General features: G+C 38.7%; 1 protein-coding gene across 2 annotated transcripts in view; it reads left to right on the forward strand.

Annotated features, from left to right (window-relative positions):
* LOC100372658 (gamma-aminobutyric acid receptor subunit alpha-6-like) overlaps positions 1 to 18,266 on the forward strand; it is a 38,428-nt gene that overhangs the window by 16,330 nt on the left and 3,832 nt on the right. For both annotated transcript variants that reach the window (XM_085497935.1, XM_006813288.3), the window contains exons 4-9: positions 468 to 535; positions 3,902 to 4,125; positions 6,386 to 6,468; positions 9,694 to 9,828; positions 10,151 to 10,303; positions 14,442 to 14,659. In XM_085497935.1, coding sequence (XP_085354061.1) covers positions 468 to 535; positions 3,902 to 4,125; positions 6,386 to 6,468; positions 9,694 to 9,828; positions 10,151 to 10,303; positions 14,442 to 14,659 — 881 coding nt within the window. The remainder of the gene's footprint in view (positions 1 to 467; positions 536 to 3,901; positions 4,126 to 6,385; positions 6,469 to 9,693; positions 9,829 to 10,150; positions 10,304 to 14,441; positions 14,660 to 18,266) is intronic.

Below are 18,266 nucleotides of genomic sequence, written 5' to 3' on the forward strand. Positions count from 1 at the left end.
AACACATTTATTGATCAGTGTGCACAACAATCAGACTTGTCGGCCATGATGGATTTCCTACAAGTTGTCGTGTTTTTGACATTTGACCTTATTCGGAATGAACTACAATTTCTTGAGATATTTGTCAAATATACACATAAATTGAGATTGATATGAGAGGCGCTGCACTGCTCACTTAAATCTTTCTCTAATATTGTTCATGTACAATAAGACATAATGGTCTGTTATTGCAAACTTTGTGAGGCAAATAATTATTTTCTGCACCAGTTTGTTCGTATGATCGAATAACATGCAATAGGCATATATCTTGAATATCATGATTTTGACATTTCACACAGATTCACGGATTTCTCTATAATTTATTAGTTATTTCTATTATTGACATTGCCCATTGCTGCAGCTCTACGTGAAAAACATTGTACGAGTATATCATCTGACAAGCGTGTTTTGTTTTATTTTATTTTCAGGTCGCCCAGTCAACGTGCAGGCAGATATGTATGCTTTAAGTATAGGCCCTGTCGTAGAAATTGACATGGTAAGCTACATATCAATCAGCAATATTTATTCATCTGTCCGAACCTTTCACCTACTTCGTTTATCCTCTCGTGAATTATCACCCGAGCGACCAGACGCAGAATGTAATATTTTTTCAAGTTTAGGAAATCCCGTCTTAAAATTCTAACCGTCTGACGTTATTCTGTTGAAATAGCAATGTGCCCATTAAATGGGGGTACTCTCATGTTGTCATCAGATCATCAGTATTCTGACCTCTGACCTGCCATGCTAATCTCAATGAAATGACATTTTCTTTCACAGAAACTTCCATGCATCACATCTATCTGTATGCAACGCGTTCGATTTAGGGGTATTCTTATATATTGCACATGCATAAATGAAAGAAAAGAGTAACAGTTCCGTTCAGGCAATTCCACAGAGAGAATTAAACAGCAAAGGTCGGGCTTCGTACCTGACATGCACTCCTTGTATACGTAATTAACCCGTCTGTTCACATTTAGTGACGCATCATTGCATCTTCCTGTTTTCAAAATAATTCACAGTCTTCGATAATACGTTTCATTTCAAGGCGTAGTGTCCGTCGGGCAGGGCATTGCGTTTCAAGAAATTGATATAATTGTCTGCGCCGGTTTATGTTGTTTTTCCGCTCAAATTAACATTGCGTAAACCCCATGAACGTGAATTTACTCGACACAAACGATTATAACTGATAGCCGATTAGTATAATCATGGAGGTAAAAAATGGTATAATCCACGTAACTTTAATGGGGAACATGCCCAATTTTGTTTTCGTCCGTCGGCAAAAATTTGTCTTGTAGCTTCCTTCCACCGACCGGGCCATGTGACGGCACTGTCGGTGATACTAACCGACATAATCGTTCGTGTTGTTCCAGTTTTAAAAAAAAATGAATGTAGAGACAGATTGTCCATTTATTATACTATATTTGGCTGTGTGAGATGGGAGCTACGTGTGAAGTAGTGAATGTCGTCATTCTGTAAGATGAAACAAGGGTAGAAAGTCAAGTTAATGTCAAGAACCGTACTCACGACTGTTACTCTAAATTGAATTACGCTCAAGTGTCACGTGACCACACGCATTAATGTCGAGGATGGCACATTCTGAAATTAAATCCGCGGCAACACGCGACCACCGAACGATACAACAATACCGAACAAGCACGCGACACCAAGGGAATAAAGCAAAACAAACATTAATGCGCTTGGCGTTGACTGTTAACCCATTAAAGTCAACTGTAGTCACGTTTCACACAATAACCCCACATATTTCTTTTCATGTGAAAAGGGGCGATCCAGAGTTGTAGGCAATAGGGACATTAATATATAGATTTGGTTAAAGAAATTATACAACGAATACGTAAAAATAAATTGGCGGGAACATTATAGCGTTCTCAGGGATTACAAGCACGGGCTAGGTCCTCGTGTGTGGTTTATTACGAAGCAAATTGGGAAGATAGCCTGAAATGGGAGTTCCACACATGATTTCTCTTTAGTTCACCTGGTACTCTGTGATCCCAAATAATATTAGATTTGATATGGAATATTTTGGGTAACATTTCGTTTAATTGCCTTCAAAGGTCATGCGCTCCGTGACATTGGATTTTCAATGCATCACAATTTGGGCCTTACTAAGGATGCATCAGAAACGCCCATTTTTATGTTTATATTTAAAAACAGACATTTGTGGCCCGAATCTTCACGATGTGGATATAGAATGCTTAAAGGGTTGTGGTCGTCGCGCCGCGTCCTGTGAGATATGGGTCTCCTAGCGACGTACACAGTGCGTGTAAAATACTTTGTTTGTTTGCATGAAATTCGAAGACGCGCTCCGCGGCGACCACCGCCCTTTAAAGTTTATTTATGGCGTGAGTGCAAGTGATGAATAGAATTCTAGAAATGCGCTCCCATCCCAGTTCTGTACACACAATAATTCAATTCTCAGGCTAAGCCCCAAATTGTCATGCGTTTCGCCAATTATACTAGTGTTGATGTGGCTCAATTATACACCATTAATATGGCTGGCCCCGGCCTACTGGCTGACACAATTGCCAGTCTACAAAGGTAGGAAATACACATGATTGAATTTTACAGCTACACATCACGTGCTCGGTAATTATTGTTATGGTCGACATTATTAATCATGCCATCGTGGCGTCATAACCATCAAGATGGCTTTTTTTCTTTACTATATTCTATTATAGCCTTAATTTGACAATAAATTAAAATAACCTTGAAACAAAATGAAATTCACTAGTATCCGTATGACATCAATCCTTCACAAGTTATTGGAGGTAACACTGACAAATATTATCGACAAAAAAATACGACAATATTGCTGTGGTGTTTTAACCAAAAAGGTTGAACATTTTTAACGGCACGTGCGCCGATCGACCTCCGTGATTTGTCAAGTAACACCTCCGAGAGAACAACGTCCGAGTTGAAATACTAAATCAAAGACTGCTAATGATATGCAGGTGACACATTAAACCAACCACGTGACAAATATCTGCACGAAATTATGTCTGTTATGAATGTTGAACTATTTTACGTCGCGTGCAAAGTACCGTGTTTAGTGTGATGTTAAAGTAGTCGCGCTAGAAAAGGTCAAGCCGAGACGCCGTGCTTTCCCTTTAAAATTCACGACCTATTAGTTATTCAGTACAAAGTAGTACGATATGGTAGCGAAGCGACGACATGGACACCGGTCATGTATTCACCCCGGGCGTTCGTATTATTCGGCCCATGTCGTAATTAGAAAAATTACCACAATGTATAATTGACGAGGGCGAAGTTTAACTACCTACTCATTGGAGTTGAACTTAATCCTTTTAAGAGCCGGGCTATTATCGATAATAACCATCTAGGGCCGGCGAAGGCAATTTCTGATATAATGCGGACCATGACCATCAGTATCTCGAGTATCTAGTACAGGAATTAGTACAAGATTAATAGACTCCTGGATAATTTATTTGCAATAAATATTAATGAAATTCGATATGAACCCAATCATAGTATTTAAAATGAAACTAAATTGTTCTAAGATTGCGTTTAGTATAATACAGATTGTCAACCATCCGTAATTATACTATATGTGACATGGAATGAAAATCAGAGCTTTTTATTTGGTTTAAAATACAAAAGCAGAATATTTCCGAGATGGAATTTTATCAAGCCGATACAAATATTCAGCTCTAATGATTAACAAACAGTAATATAATTAAATATGCATGTATGTTTGGTTTATTTTTGTGCTATAAAATCCATTCATATTTATTCATACTCGCCGTGATAGATTCCATTTTACTGCGTGATTTTTACATCATGTTAATGATCTAGTAATGTTTGTCCCACTTTCTGCCTCTTACAGGAGTACCATCTGGATGTGTTCTTCAGACAACGTTGGACAGACCCTCGCTTAGCCCATCGTGACAGCCATTATGATATTCTTTCGCTAAACACTGTGATGTTGGAATCGATCTGGTACCCAGACACCTACTTCCACAACGGTAAAAAGTCGTACGATCACTCGATCACTACCCCCAATCGACTGTTCCGCATCGGCCCCAACGGCACCGTGCTTTACACACAGAGGTAATCTGCAACATTTCACTTTTACTCTACTATTTTTTATATGTGTCGACTTTTGACCGCGGTTCTAATTAGGTACCTTGATCTTCCGTCGCTGAAGGGTTCCCGTGTTATCCATGTGTACAGAAAAAAAATAAAAAAAAATAATACAAAGCGACTCGTCACACCATCCGTAATTTCTCTTTAATTTCTTGTATTTGAAATTATTTTCCCGAGTTATTCATCAGTGCCAACAATATATGTCAATCTCTTCGATTAATTTCGGAGATGCTTTCAGTTTCTTGAACATCTGACACCGTTGTCACGGTAACATTCTGTAGTGAATGACTTGAAAACATGTAAAATATTCATTTGATCAGGATGAGGCAACGCACGCTAGTTTTTCATTACGGCTTTTTTCATGAATGTAAACGTGTTTGGTGGGAAGTCGAGTAAAGACGATATTTTTCAATAGATCCGGGAACGAGGATGCGTAATCATGGATTATTGAAAAGAAATGACGAACAGCCTGGAACTATACGATAAAACTTTGAGTTTTGGACAATTTTCCTGATTACGGTGTTTAAACCTCTAGGGCACTAATAGAAGTATTGTAATAGAAAGAAAGCAATACACTGATCGACAAATACAAATTTGTAACGAACGTGTTTTGTAAATGACAAGTGAAAATATTTTCTGCATCGAAACATACTGCTGGAATATATGTAGAAAACTCATCATGGCAGTGTGCCTGCTCCTGCTACAGTAGCCAATGATACGATCGTGCGCAACACCATCCGCCCAATCAGAAAAACGTTAACAAAACAGTAACAAGAGAGATTCACGTGTATTTTACAGGGTGATTAATAGCCAATCACTATTCTAGACGTTTTCTCTACTTCCCACATTGTTCTGGTCCATTAGTTGATAAATGTAGTGATAACTACATGCCAACTCTGTTGCCAAGGGAAACTCGTTGTCATGCATCGCGAGCGTTGTAATCAAGTACATCACCTACGTTACATCAGTCATTACATTACAAGTTGTTTTACTGAATGTTCTAAAGAATGTAGCTAAACATAGGTCAAGTACTTGTGTTTGCAAATCTAGTGTGTTCACTTATGACGAACGCGTCCTCCAAGTCGGAGGAGGTACTGTAGAATTGAATTCTACGCAGCCAATGTAATCGCCGTACAGGTACTAGAAGTACGAGCAGAAACTTTAACTTTGTTATTGACTGACAGCCCTCTGGAGGGCTGAAAATGGTTGTAAGTAATCGGATGAAGTGCAGATGCAACGAGAAATGTAATAATACAATTAAATGGTAAAATTACTTTGCTAAAGTTATTACAGAGCCGCATCAAAGTAATAAAGTGTAATATGTTGTACACAGTGAAAATGATGAACTGGAAATACACACCCTTGGGTTATAACGTTGGTTAAGATTCATTTGTTGTCTCTGGTGACATGATGGCCATGTGTCCATCGTTGGCGTCGTTCGTGTTTTAGTTAACAGACATTGTGGTACAGTATTGGATTTATGAGTGCTTATTGTCATGCATCATACCATCTATTATTACTGTCATCATTATATGATTTTGTCATTCCCAAAATGGTAAAATAGTTCTAATTAATAACAAATTGCAGCCACTCACCAAAATATAACTACACTTTACTGGAGATAACAGTATATGTTATTTACCAAATACATTGTACTTTAAGTTTATAATCCGTCGAGTATACAATAAATTGCAAAATATGTAATTTTTGTTGTTGTTATTTATGGCCGTACATTGTTAATGGGTGTTTCTAAAAGCCAAGGAATATAAAATGTATTCCGGTATACACAGACTTTTTCAAAATATATATCGACGTAAATATACTACTAGATTGATTTTATTTAAGTAATCAGTACAGAGGAAGTAAACGGTGTAATTAATTTCCTTGCTCGTAATGGCAACTTAATGAAGACATCGTGGCTTACATTGTATGTGATTGATATAACTTGGGTTATTTTGATATGTGTGTAATTGGACTTTGCAAACTAATTAAAGGTATACATGCAATACCCTAGAGTAAACACTATTTTAGTAATGAAACTCTACATACAATTCTAACATAATGTCATACGATTGTTCAATTTCTCATTCAAATATGCTGTCAGAGCTTAGTCTCGAACAACAACGGGGCAATCTTCCCTCTTAATTAATTCCTAGCAATACAAGCTGCTGTTTATGCCCCGAACTATCACAAAACATAAATCTTTTCATTTGTTATTTTATAGATTGACCATTGTGGCCGAGTGTAAAATGCATTTCGAGAAATACCCCATGGATGGTCAGATGTGCCCTCTCCAGTTCGGCAGCAGTAAGTATTATATCAGTAAATATGATAAGTGGTTTAATAATTTCTTCCAAACCGGATATGTTATCAGTGAATTAGACAGAGTAGTTTTTATCGCAGACGACAATTTTGTTTAACGTCAGCTCAAGGTGCTCTGTCTAAACGCAGACGACCATCGGTTCTGATGTCAGATCAATGTGTTCTTTCTCTAAATGCAGACTGTAATTGCTTATATGTAACGTCAGTTCAGTAATTCTGTTACTAAACGTAAACGATCATTGGTTATAATGTCAGAGCTCAGTTTGCTCTCTCTAAACGCAGACGACAATTTGTTCTAAAGTCAACCAGAGATGTCGGCACGAAATTTTGAATGGGGGTGGGGCGAGATCTGCTCACCATCCCTCACGTCGAAGGCCCTACCTTACTAAGGGGTTCGGGGCATGCTCCTCCGGAGAATTGTTGAAATCTAGACCCTTTGAAACGCTATTTGGGGGCAAGACAGGCTTCCTAGACAACTGCATCGCGTCGACACAAATACACAAAGGAGTTCAGCTTGACTGGGGGGAGGGGGCGACCACCTGCCCTGCCCCCGGTACCGCCGCCACTGAGTGTGCTCTGTATAAACGCAGGCGAACGTTGGTTCTATTGGATCAAACAAATTGTCAGTGCCAATATTGTCAATACTAGCGTTACGGTAGTTGAATCGGCTTTATTTTTGTTAAAAAAACTGTGGGTACTTGATTCATTGCATCTATGTGTAAAATAGTCCTGCTTTTTCAAGTGTTTACACTTCTATGCTGTATAAAATGGTGGATTGTATGACGTACCCGGACATAAAGTAACACTTGAGATCTGCATATAATATATTAGTATATGTACGTTTAACAGTTTACGACGAAATAGTCTACATGCGGTTAGTACAGCAAAAAGTTTCTCATATTCCGAACTACTAGTAATTGACGTCCTATTTACTGCATAATGAATCGTTGGGATTGTCGCCCACATCCAGGCACGGTGATAATGCGTTTATATTAATTATCAGGACTTAAATTATTTTCAGTCGGATGACTTATTTATATTATCACCGAGTGTACACAGATTGCAGTTTCTGTAATAATTAAAAAAAACGCAGTGAACAGCAGCTTTTAGTCTTCAAAATAATGTGTGCATATTTTAATTAAACATGTTTACGTCGCTACGCAGAGAGCGAAAAAATGTCGTTTTGAAACTCCTGGGGAGACTTTTCATTTATTTCCTCCTTTTTTAAATTGAAAACACAAGCCATTGAATAGATAAAACTAATTATTTCATTAATTGCGGCTGGGAAGTATAGTTACGAGTGCAATATACTGTGGCGTGAAAGTCTAAGGAAGTAATTATTCTGCTATTATTAGATATCTAAGCCAATAACTAGGGAAAACAAAAGTATCAATAAACGTCACAAAGTTGTAGTTAATGGTCGTTAACATTAATTTCATTATTATCTGGGGTAGAAAATTGGATTATTATGCACCAATATTTCACAGACCTTGTTCAGCGTGGCATTTAATAAAATATTTAGTACGATAATTTACGAGTACAGTATCGGATTGCGCTTAATATCGGTCCAGTTAACGAATTACCGACTAGTACATTGGCACGTCTTGTTAATTGCAATAACGGCCGTACAAACGTTATGGTATCGGTCATGCGTAAATCCATATTATCTATATCTAGTAACTGTCTAACATTTTGTTTGTGGATTCATTTCACGTGGTGCACGTACGATTTCACGCGAAACCGATACTGTAACATAGCAGGACGCATGCGTATTTTAATCGACTGTAGACGTATCCCGCGTCTCAACATTTTTTTTTTTGATTATCGGAGGCTGACGGTGCTTTCAGTTGCGGGGGCGATACATTTCTCATCATGGTGATGCGATTTGACTCCGTATCCTTGAAACATCGTTATTGACAGCTACGGAGACTCGTTGAAACAAGAACCGAGCCTTGTAATTGAATAAATACATGTTCTTAGGATTTCAAGCACTGCCCATCACGTACTTTGGCATTGGATTTCGTAACGGGTCCTCAGAGGCGATATATTGCATAAAGCCGTGACACATGCCCCTAGTAGATGTATACACACTAACACTAGCTGATATAATTATCTGTATTGCAAGAAGAAGCGAAAATAAATCATTAATTCCCTTGTCAGCTTGAAAGAGCTAACCTAATCTGAACACGCTGAGAGGAATTAGCAGGAATGACTACATCTAAGTTTATAAATGTAGGGTGTAAAAAGAAACGTTTGCTGTAAGAGATAACTGATGAACTTATTAACACTGAGAGACATGGCATTAATCTGATGGAATGTGAAAGCCAACAAAGTAAAAAAAAAAAAGACGATGCAGGAAGTAAAATATACGCAGGGAAAACTCCCGGGAGCTGCCCAAATGATCGATAAGATAGGTCCAGCCTACTAGAAAGAGTATGCCGATAGGTATATCACAGTATGCAACTTTACATCGGTATTTGTAATTGTATGAATAGAAAACAAATTGGGGATTCCCCAGGGCGTCTGCGGGTATGAAATTATATCACCCGATACCAGACAAAGCCCGATAATGTAATCATGGGCAGTGGTTGGGCACTTTGTGTGATTATTAGCAGCGACTCCGTAACACCAACAGTGGGGATCGGAACTATTGCCTCACGTTTTGACAAATTATATAAACTAAGGAGAATGATTACAGGTGACCTTTAAAGGAGTTCACATGAAGTGTATGATTAATTAGAACAAAATGGGCCCATGTTAGTACATTCCGACATATCGATGTCGTAGTATGTAAGCGATACTACACACCGCAGTTGTACGTATAGTTTATCTCAAATAATCTTTGTTTGTAATAAATGACCCCACATTACCCAGGACTATATTACCGGGCTCCAGTCTGATAGGCGATGACTCATATTTCTGAGTATGAGTACTTATGTATTAGAGGCAATAACTTTCATTCGTACAAAATATTACAAAAGACTATATTACCCCATGTTAGTGGTAATAACCTCCATTTGTGGTAAATGACTGGATATTACCCAGGACTATATATCACCCCATGTTAAAGGCAATAAACACCATTCATGATAAATGACTCGGCTGGAAAATAAACTCCATTTGCGGTAAATGACTGGACATTACTCAAGACTGTGTCAGCCGATAGCTAACGATAATAAACTCGTATTATGTATGTGCTTTCTTCAAAAGACAGTTTTTCAACCGATGATATCATCTATGATTGGCACCCTGATAAAGTAGAGGTTTCGCCAGATTTGAGGCTCTCGCAGTTTGAATTCACCCATCAAGACACAGAAAAAATTCGGCTAAAGTCCGATAGAATCGGTAAGTACTGTCCATTCGATTATATACACGTTTTTTCCATATGAATAATACAAATCAACCACGAGATACCGACCGAGTTCTTTCGACTGAACTTTCAATTGCAGACGAGAAGTGTGTGGCTCGCCCTACTTGTAAATATTGAGGGAAACTGCACCCTTAGCAGTTGAAATGGAACAATGAAGTTAGCAGACAAATCACTAGTTACGCTCTACTATAATAATTGTTATTCGAGCCCATTATTGTTATTCATTTTCATTACCCCCCGCTTTGAGTGAGATAATTTCTTGGGAATAATGTTAGAATTTTATTGATTGTTATTCAGGCGACAGGTCCGTTCTAGTGGCAAGGTTCTATTTACAGAGACGACTGGGTTATTTTATGATACAGATATACGTACCTTGCATACTAATCACCGTGTTATCATGGGTATCGTTCTGGTTGAATCCAGAAGCAACACCAGCACGCGTAGCACTAGGTAAGAGTCAGTCACGTGATTTGGAATGTGTGCTCTGAGTGGATGTTCGAGTGTTTATACTAAGAGAACTCAAATTCCTTCCTACACGAAATAATACAACCCAGACAGCTTGCCATATATGGTGTTAATTTAGTTAATTCCAAAAACAGTGGATTGTTCACCAGAGAGGTAATAACTCCGATAATTGCTATTTCATATAAGCAGAAACTAGATGGTCCCGCCTATATACAGTTACGTGTAAATAGCACACGTGCTTAAGCGAACTTAAGCTACTGGGTAATATAGGAGAAATGAGGTGGGAAGTAAGTATTTCTTGGTTGTATCAAGACGGGATGCGTGAAGAAAACCCCCTCCATGATGCGTTAATCAGTATTCGATTTCATCATAATTGGGGGAATTTTAACATGTGATAAAAAAAAGTCGATCTGTCATAGAGGGACATATTGTGTCATTGTTACATTGTAATTCTGACTAGGTCTGAGAAGCAATGACGATTTAAGGTCTATGTGCAAGCCTATGCGCAAGTATTAAGCAAATAAAATGTTTTACAGAAATCATTGTTCATTGGTACAAATCATCAAGATATCTATGTAAGTTATAGTGTGGTCTATGGTAAATGAAGACCTGATCTTGGCCTTCAGAAATGTTTAAAGTGGGAGGGTCGTCACCTGCGCACGCGCGGGAATTGAGTCCCAAGCGACGATAATAACACACGCTAAGAACGCAAAGGCTCATGGTTGGACGCTTGTTTGTAAACAATGACACGCTATGGCCACCTGACACATGCACAGGTGACAACTCCCCCGCTTTAAAAGCCATACTAAAAGAGCGCGAGTTATACCGTACCTAGATTAACACCATGACGTTGTTGTTTTCCAAGTAATAACCCCGAGAATGAATACACAAAGTTCGAATGTTTGATCTAATAAACTAGTTAGGTATTCATAAAACTCTAAATATGGAAATGAATGCTGAAGAAGAAATACTGCCTAGTCAAGATAGAGGGCATTCCGTGTTTATTATATGACCACTACAAGAAAAAAACGATTATTCAACACAATTAAAAACTAAACTAGATAACATTTTTCTAGTAAAGCCATACATAACTACGAAAAATTTAATTAGCTATAAAAACTAAACCTGTCAAACGTAATTGTTTCGGAAGCTCATCTGAATGTTTATGTCACCATCTTGTAAGATGGAGAAATGTCCGAGAGGGCGCCGTATGAACTTCTCAAAATATTTTTACCGCAAAATCAAGTATAAAATTATACACAGTGATCAACCCAAATCTCCAGGATTTGAGACCTAGTCACCCTTGAAGAGGTATCCAAGCATGAACTCAATTGTCATTGAGCATTAATTAAGTATAGCACAAATCTGACAGTAAACACTAATTAACATAACAGCGCAAGGACGAATTTCTACAGTAGACTCAGTGCCGCACATTGGCTTTTCTAATCTTGCCTACAGTGTCTCCCTGGCGTGACAGGCGAACTCCGACCCAGCAGCATCAGACTTATCGAGTTGGTGTTAGCCTCATTGCTTTGATGATTGTAAGACCACCTTTCATGACTATTCCTCTTCCTGGTAAGAACCTGATTCTTGCCTGCTTTCCCGCCTTGCTTATAATTGTTATTGTAAACGTTATTATAATTGTTAAGATTAACACCTGCAGGTGAGCACTGGAGGTTAATCAAATCTCCTGTCTGAAGCATCACTCTGCTGACAGAAATTAAACCACCTGTCACACAGAAAGTCTCCCATCGAACAGTCTGTTTGATAAAGTATTGAGTGCGTATCCTCAAAGCCTGCCATTGTATTTGTACACACGAAAGCGTTAAGAGTGAGCGAAGTCTTTAGGGTGATGAAGCAAATAGGTGATCACTGAGCGGGGTACTATGGATGACGTGTTGATCTGACCATTAGACTGGGCCATTAGTCAATGGATGCTCCTTCAACTACATTTTAATGTCGACAAAGCAGAAAGTTGACTTGCAAGGTATCAAGTCTGCTGATTCGCTACAAATTGCTTTCTCTTACCGAACTACAATTCCTCCATCCCCAGACTACAGGCATGAATTTAATAGTGTTACTTGGGTCTCAGCAATAATGTCCAATAGTTTCGCTGGGGGTTGGTGACACTTAGGCCATTGTCAATCTTTAGTGGAGATGCGTGGGTTTGTATGGATAATACATCAAGCTAGGGGGCCCAGGGTCTCAGTAGATCCAGCAAAAGCCTTTAACCACTAACGTCAATATTATCAAACGGTTTGCATCTTCTATTCCTTTACCACTATTAAAAGATTATTGTATCGCCGTTGTGAATAAAGAGAGAGACCCATCAAATGGTATAGTACACAATAAAAGGCGGTTAAGGGATGGGCTTGACGGAAAAAACAAAAACTGTAGGTGGTGAAGATGGAATGTTCATCGCTGCCTTAACAGTGACGTTCGATTCGCTGTAGTCAACAGGGTATTGTTTAACAACTCCTGCATTGCTGGTAAAGTCGATCAAGGACTCGTGGAGTTTTCATGAGGTCGTTATAATGAAACTGTGAACGACGGGTGTAGGTATAATTAGTACTGGATACGACTAAATTCATAGTCGGGGACAACCAATGAAATCTGACAGCCAAGAAATGCGTCAGATGTTCAAAATCCCTATGTTTCGTGGGGATGCCTGAATACTAGAGTTGTTGTGGTGTATACACATGTATCCCTTTCCGAGTTATCTACATAAGTCGTTTATTTTTTCATCGGTCCTTGCTTTCGGGAAAAGGAACTCGTCCATGAAAAAAAAAGTTGAAAAGGCACTGCACAATTCCGTGTTTCAGAAGGTCGACTGAGCTATTAGAATGTGGTGACTGTTTCTGTATTCATGTAGCATGATTCAACGCTGAAATCCATAATTGTTTAATGTCGACACAGCGGATATCCTACTTTCAATTGAACAGGTCAAAACAACGACATCAAAAGGGACGTTATTTTGATCAGTTTCCTATTTCTTTTTGGGGATACAAATCCATTTGGAGTATTCGAATATTTAACACCAGTTAACATCTTTCATTATTTTACCATGGTTACGGTCTGCTTACGAGCAATGGTATGGCGTGTCACTAACAAACAAACATAGCTACTGCAATGAACGCTCAAAATTCAACATTCTAAAGGGAACCGTGTTTTAAAGAGCGGTGGTCGTCGCACCACGCATGCACGAGATAGGGGTCTCATATAAACAAAGATGGCAACTTTGACTGTTGCGCAGACTACAAACTGAGACATAACCAAGTTCTAATATTTTTTGGGGGTGATTGGAAGGTATCAAAATTGTACGTCGAGCCAAGGTCAAAACTCACATATGTAATTTCCATTAGAAGAGCGCATTGAACTGAAGGAAAACAATGTTTACCAACACAAATGTCGCACATGCGCAAAATCACAACACTGCAACAGTAAGGACACAGTTCAGTGTAATTTCCAGTTTTCAATCAGTAATAGATCAGTTGATTGACAATATAATTTCAATTTTGTCACGTAAACCATTATACCATTGGATAGGCGGCAAACTCAGCCCTTGTCGATATTTCGCCTTTGTTTTCAGATTGATAAGGATCTATACCTAAGTAAAGGAGTGGGTAGAAAAATCAGCTGTTCCCCAAAATGATTCGAATATCACCATGTGTTATGAAAACATCGATGGTTCACATTAGTCTATATCCAGTGTGTCGTATGCATGCTCATTTCATATACTGCACACAATGTTTTGTTTGGTATTGAAATACATAGGGTAATTCACGAATTAACACTATACACAAAATCATGAATCAAAGTCACTTTTTTTCTTAATAATAATTTAATTGTTATTGCTTAATATTAATTAATTATTAATATTTGGGATCTTCGGTTCATTAATTTGTTATTCGTTAAATACGCTAACCAAACTACATATGCATTGAAAAGAAAAAGAGTCGATATTCTGGTATGTTGAAAGATTCCAGCTGCCATTCCTCCTGTTTAAGTGCTCTGCCCTTATATGTTGCAAGAGAAAAGGTTGATCACTGTTTACGAAAAGTATTACTTATCTGATTGGTATTAATTTTGCATTGGTTCATTCATTCTCTCTCTTTCTCTCTAGGGGTAATGACTATATTGACAATTACCACGCTTGGGTGGAGTATACGTGATAGCTTACCAAAGGTCTCATATGGAAAGGCCCTAGATTGGTACTTAGCTCTTTGTTTCACGTTCGTACTTGGGTCGTTGGTAGAATTCGCTGCAGCCACATATTTAACCAAGAAGCATCATCTCGCACAGGAGAAGATTAAGGCGAAGCGTGATGAAATGCAAATACAGGTGAGAGGCATCATTATCTCTGTGAATCACGTAGTTAGAGCAGAATCATCTTTTTACTGTATTTTATTTATTTAGTGATATTTCTACAGATCACTAGGAATATTATCAGGTTTTCGTTTCAAACTTATTAGATGGTAGCCCATTCATGAACGTGAATACAGCTCAGAGAGCGGACAGAGATCACAAACGTAATACATTTTCTGTACGATCTTTGTAATTCACAAGTTATTTTCTCTAATAATGATCACCCAATCACCACTGCTAGGATAACAGAGGATCATTGCATCTCTGTCTCAGTGAAAGTAGTTGTAACGACCTGTCATTCAGGTAGACGGGGTCGTTTTGAGGTCATCTGACAATTTTCCTCTTTTGAACTGCGAATACGCCCGTAATTAATTCCAACCCTTGCCCCATTTGTGCAGTGCACATATTACTGTTACATATTTACAGAAGATATTTTGAATTCAAGGTGATAGACAGATTCAGTCGGCGCCACATTCTTGTGCAATCGGATTCTGGATCAAGTTAGTAAAGAAACAGTAGTAGAAGTATTGATAGTATTTTGATATTTAAAAACAAACAAATGCAATTTAATTTTAAGGAAATACAGACAAATTTGACTAATAAGATTTAATATGTTTCGTGGGGGAGGATGATGCCTCTCAAGGTTGAAAATGGTTGAGAAGGTGAGGTGTGCTATAAGTAAGTCTAAGTTGTATAAAAACTAACTTTGAGTTTCTAAACGCAAGGCTTACAATCTGTACATATTATTACTGAGAGACATTTGCCAGTGTCCGATATTAGACAACCTAAGTACAGAACGCACGATACAGAAAAATGTACACTCCCAAAAGTTTCTATAACAACTTTTAATAGCTGAAATGTTTCTCCGGTGATGAATCACGATGATTAGTAATAGACCCCAATGGAACAGTTATTTGAGAGCACAGGAACAATTATCTCGTAAGTCTATGCAAGCCAGAGGAAAAAAATACACTACTGAATGAAATAATAACACTGAATAAGAAAAGGTTGTAACACATTTTCCCACTAAATCGTTCATGACTTTTCCTGGTTAATAAGGTGCTCCCCTGCAACAATAGATTCCAGGGTGTGGAGGCTGTCTTTAGTGAAAGAGTGGAATTTCACGAAAAACTTTTCATTTGGCTGATACGCTGGAGTACCTCTACATGTGTAATCGTTGGTGAACGGCCATCGGGTTGTGCCAGTACCGCTTGGTTAGATGAGAGCACCCATGGGTGATCCACTAGGAGACTAAGAAATAGGAAGAACCACACTTTGTTCGGCCATGGGTACCATCGTTATATTGGTCATCCACTGCAATTTAGTGATATAGCAATGAGCAGGAAGATTTGGTTGCCTATGAGTCTCTTGTGTTTTTTTTGGCAGTTAATAAATTGTTCTATGGATTGCTCAGCCCAAAGCGTCAGCTGTAGTTTTTTTCTTCCAACTTGTCATTGGTATGGCGTTGAAGAAGAATTTTCATTTCCACGGTGTTTAAACATTCTTGCAGTTGATGTAGTGTTTTGTGATCCAAATCATTGGTTAGTTATGGAGTTGTATCATGAGTGCTCTTGTAGTGGCTGGGATCCACCAAACAACTTAGAGTATTGTGACACTTTCTTGGCAACATTATGATTGGGACGCATTTTCACTGGAAGCTCTTCGCTATTCTGTAACATTTAGTATTGTTCTCTGAATCTGTCTGACATGGAGTGCCACCTGGGATACTATCTTTTTTAAGAATGAAAGTATTCCCACCAATATTAAGTGGGGTTCTAAATTGAATTGCACTGCATTGTAGCATTCTGGATATGGACGCAATCGCAGTCCAGTTCCAGTCGGATTCTTGAATTGGTGAGAAATGTGACATTGTCACAAAAGAAGTGGTTGCACCATACCAGACTGTAAAGATCTAGAATAAGATACTAGATTGTCAGTGGCGATGGGCGTAATGATATCTTCCCTGGAAATCGGCATGATTTTGCCAACAACGAGTGGATTAACTTCGGAATGACATAGAACACTCTGGTAACCAATAATGTATAGGAAAGGCAGTGACATCATCATATTTATTGGTGTAGCATTCAGACGTTGGAAGCTGGTATCATGAAGTCTCACTATTAATAGGAATAGACAGCTTGTTTAAAATAACGCTAGAGACAATATCAACATGTCACTAAAAATGGTAGTCAGAAAGCTAAACTAAACTGATGACTTGTAGTCAAATATGTAATAGATTATCGCGTCCTGATAGGACATTGTTCAGATGGTAAAGGATGTAGGGTCATCCGGTCGTCGATATACAGTAATGGGTACACCATAATTCGAATCAGATTTCTGGAGGCAGATGAAAGCAAGGAACTCTTTGAGATCATCACGTGTTTGAGTGTTGAGATAAAATACCTCATGCGACCAAATTCCCGTGTTTCGGTATCGCAACTTTGTCAACAGTTTTTAGCGGGAACCCTGAACATACTGCTGCCTTCGTGTAGACAGTACAACTTTGCCAGCTGAATTGTTATCTATGAACAAATGTTTCCACGAAGAAGCACCAATCTGGATGTGCCGATGACACTACAGCGATTGGACGGCAAATTGGGCCAAGCCATTTTTTAAACTGCTTAAAACGAAATAAAACTGGTACTCCTTTAATCTAACGCTAAATTGCTTCTTCACAAATTTTAACAACAAGCCTGAGCGGCACCAGCCTCATGATATAGACTGGTATGTCCCCATTCGCCAGAGCCTACACTCAAAAATACAGTTCATAAATTAACTCACTGACAGTGTGTCCGTGTTGTTTTACATGAATAGCTAGGTTCGTCGGTAAACACAATTATCATGTAATATGTACTGGGTGAATCATGGTCACGTGATGGTAGGAACATACATCGAGAGCGCACATCGCGAGAGGCTTATGTGTTGTAACCATAGGGAGGCCACACGACAATTCCCGTGACATTTATGAGTGACCTTGGTATTTTGATGGTTTCACGATCTATGGAAAAAATGCAGATGATTTGGCAGCAGATTTCGTCATTTGATTTGGAAGGATGTAGCAGACTACATGCACATGATTGTCTGTATGGGGGCCCTTATTAGGAGCATGAACTACATGAATGGGTCGAACTCTTTGGGGCCAGCGACACCGCAGGATCAGAAACGTTCAAGGTTCAACAAGAAATAAACATTTACCCTCGAAAATATAGCCTACATAGTAAATAAAATATATTCTCAGCCCATTAAAATCGCCGACACGGCCCAATTGCAGGCGGGAGCAACAATATGACGATTCAGAGTTAAAGCGGGGGAGTCGTCACCTGCGCACGCGTCAGATGGCCTTTGCTTGGGACTAAATTCCCGCGCGTGTGCAGGTGACGGCCCTCCCGCTTTAAGTTCCTCTGCGTGGTGGTGATCTATGAAAACAATCAAGATGGCGCTCTACTTATCGCTGATTGGATAGAATTGTGAGCGTATTTCAAGACCGCAAGATTTTAAAAATGAGTAGTCTAGTTTCTGGGATGGTTCATTTATACGTAGTACATGTAAAACAAAAGGGTTCTGTAGTCATTTGGTGAGTTGC

This window comes from Saccoglossus kowalevskii, chromosome 4, assembly GCF_978046115.1.
Source record: "Saccoglossus kowalevskii chromosome 4, keSacKowa6.1, whole genome shotgun sequence".
Classification (NCBI taxonomy): Eukaryota; Metazoa; Hemichordata; class Enteropneusta; family Harrimaniidae; genus Saccoglossus; species Saccoglossus kowalevskii.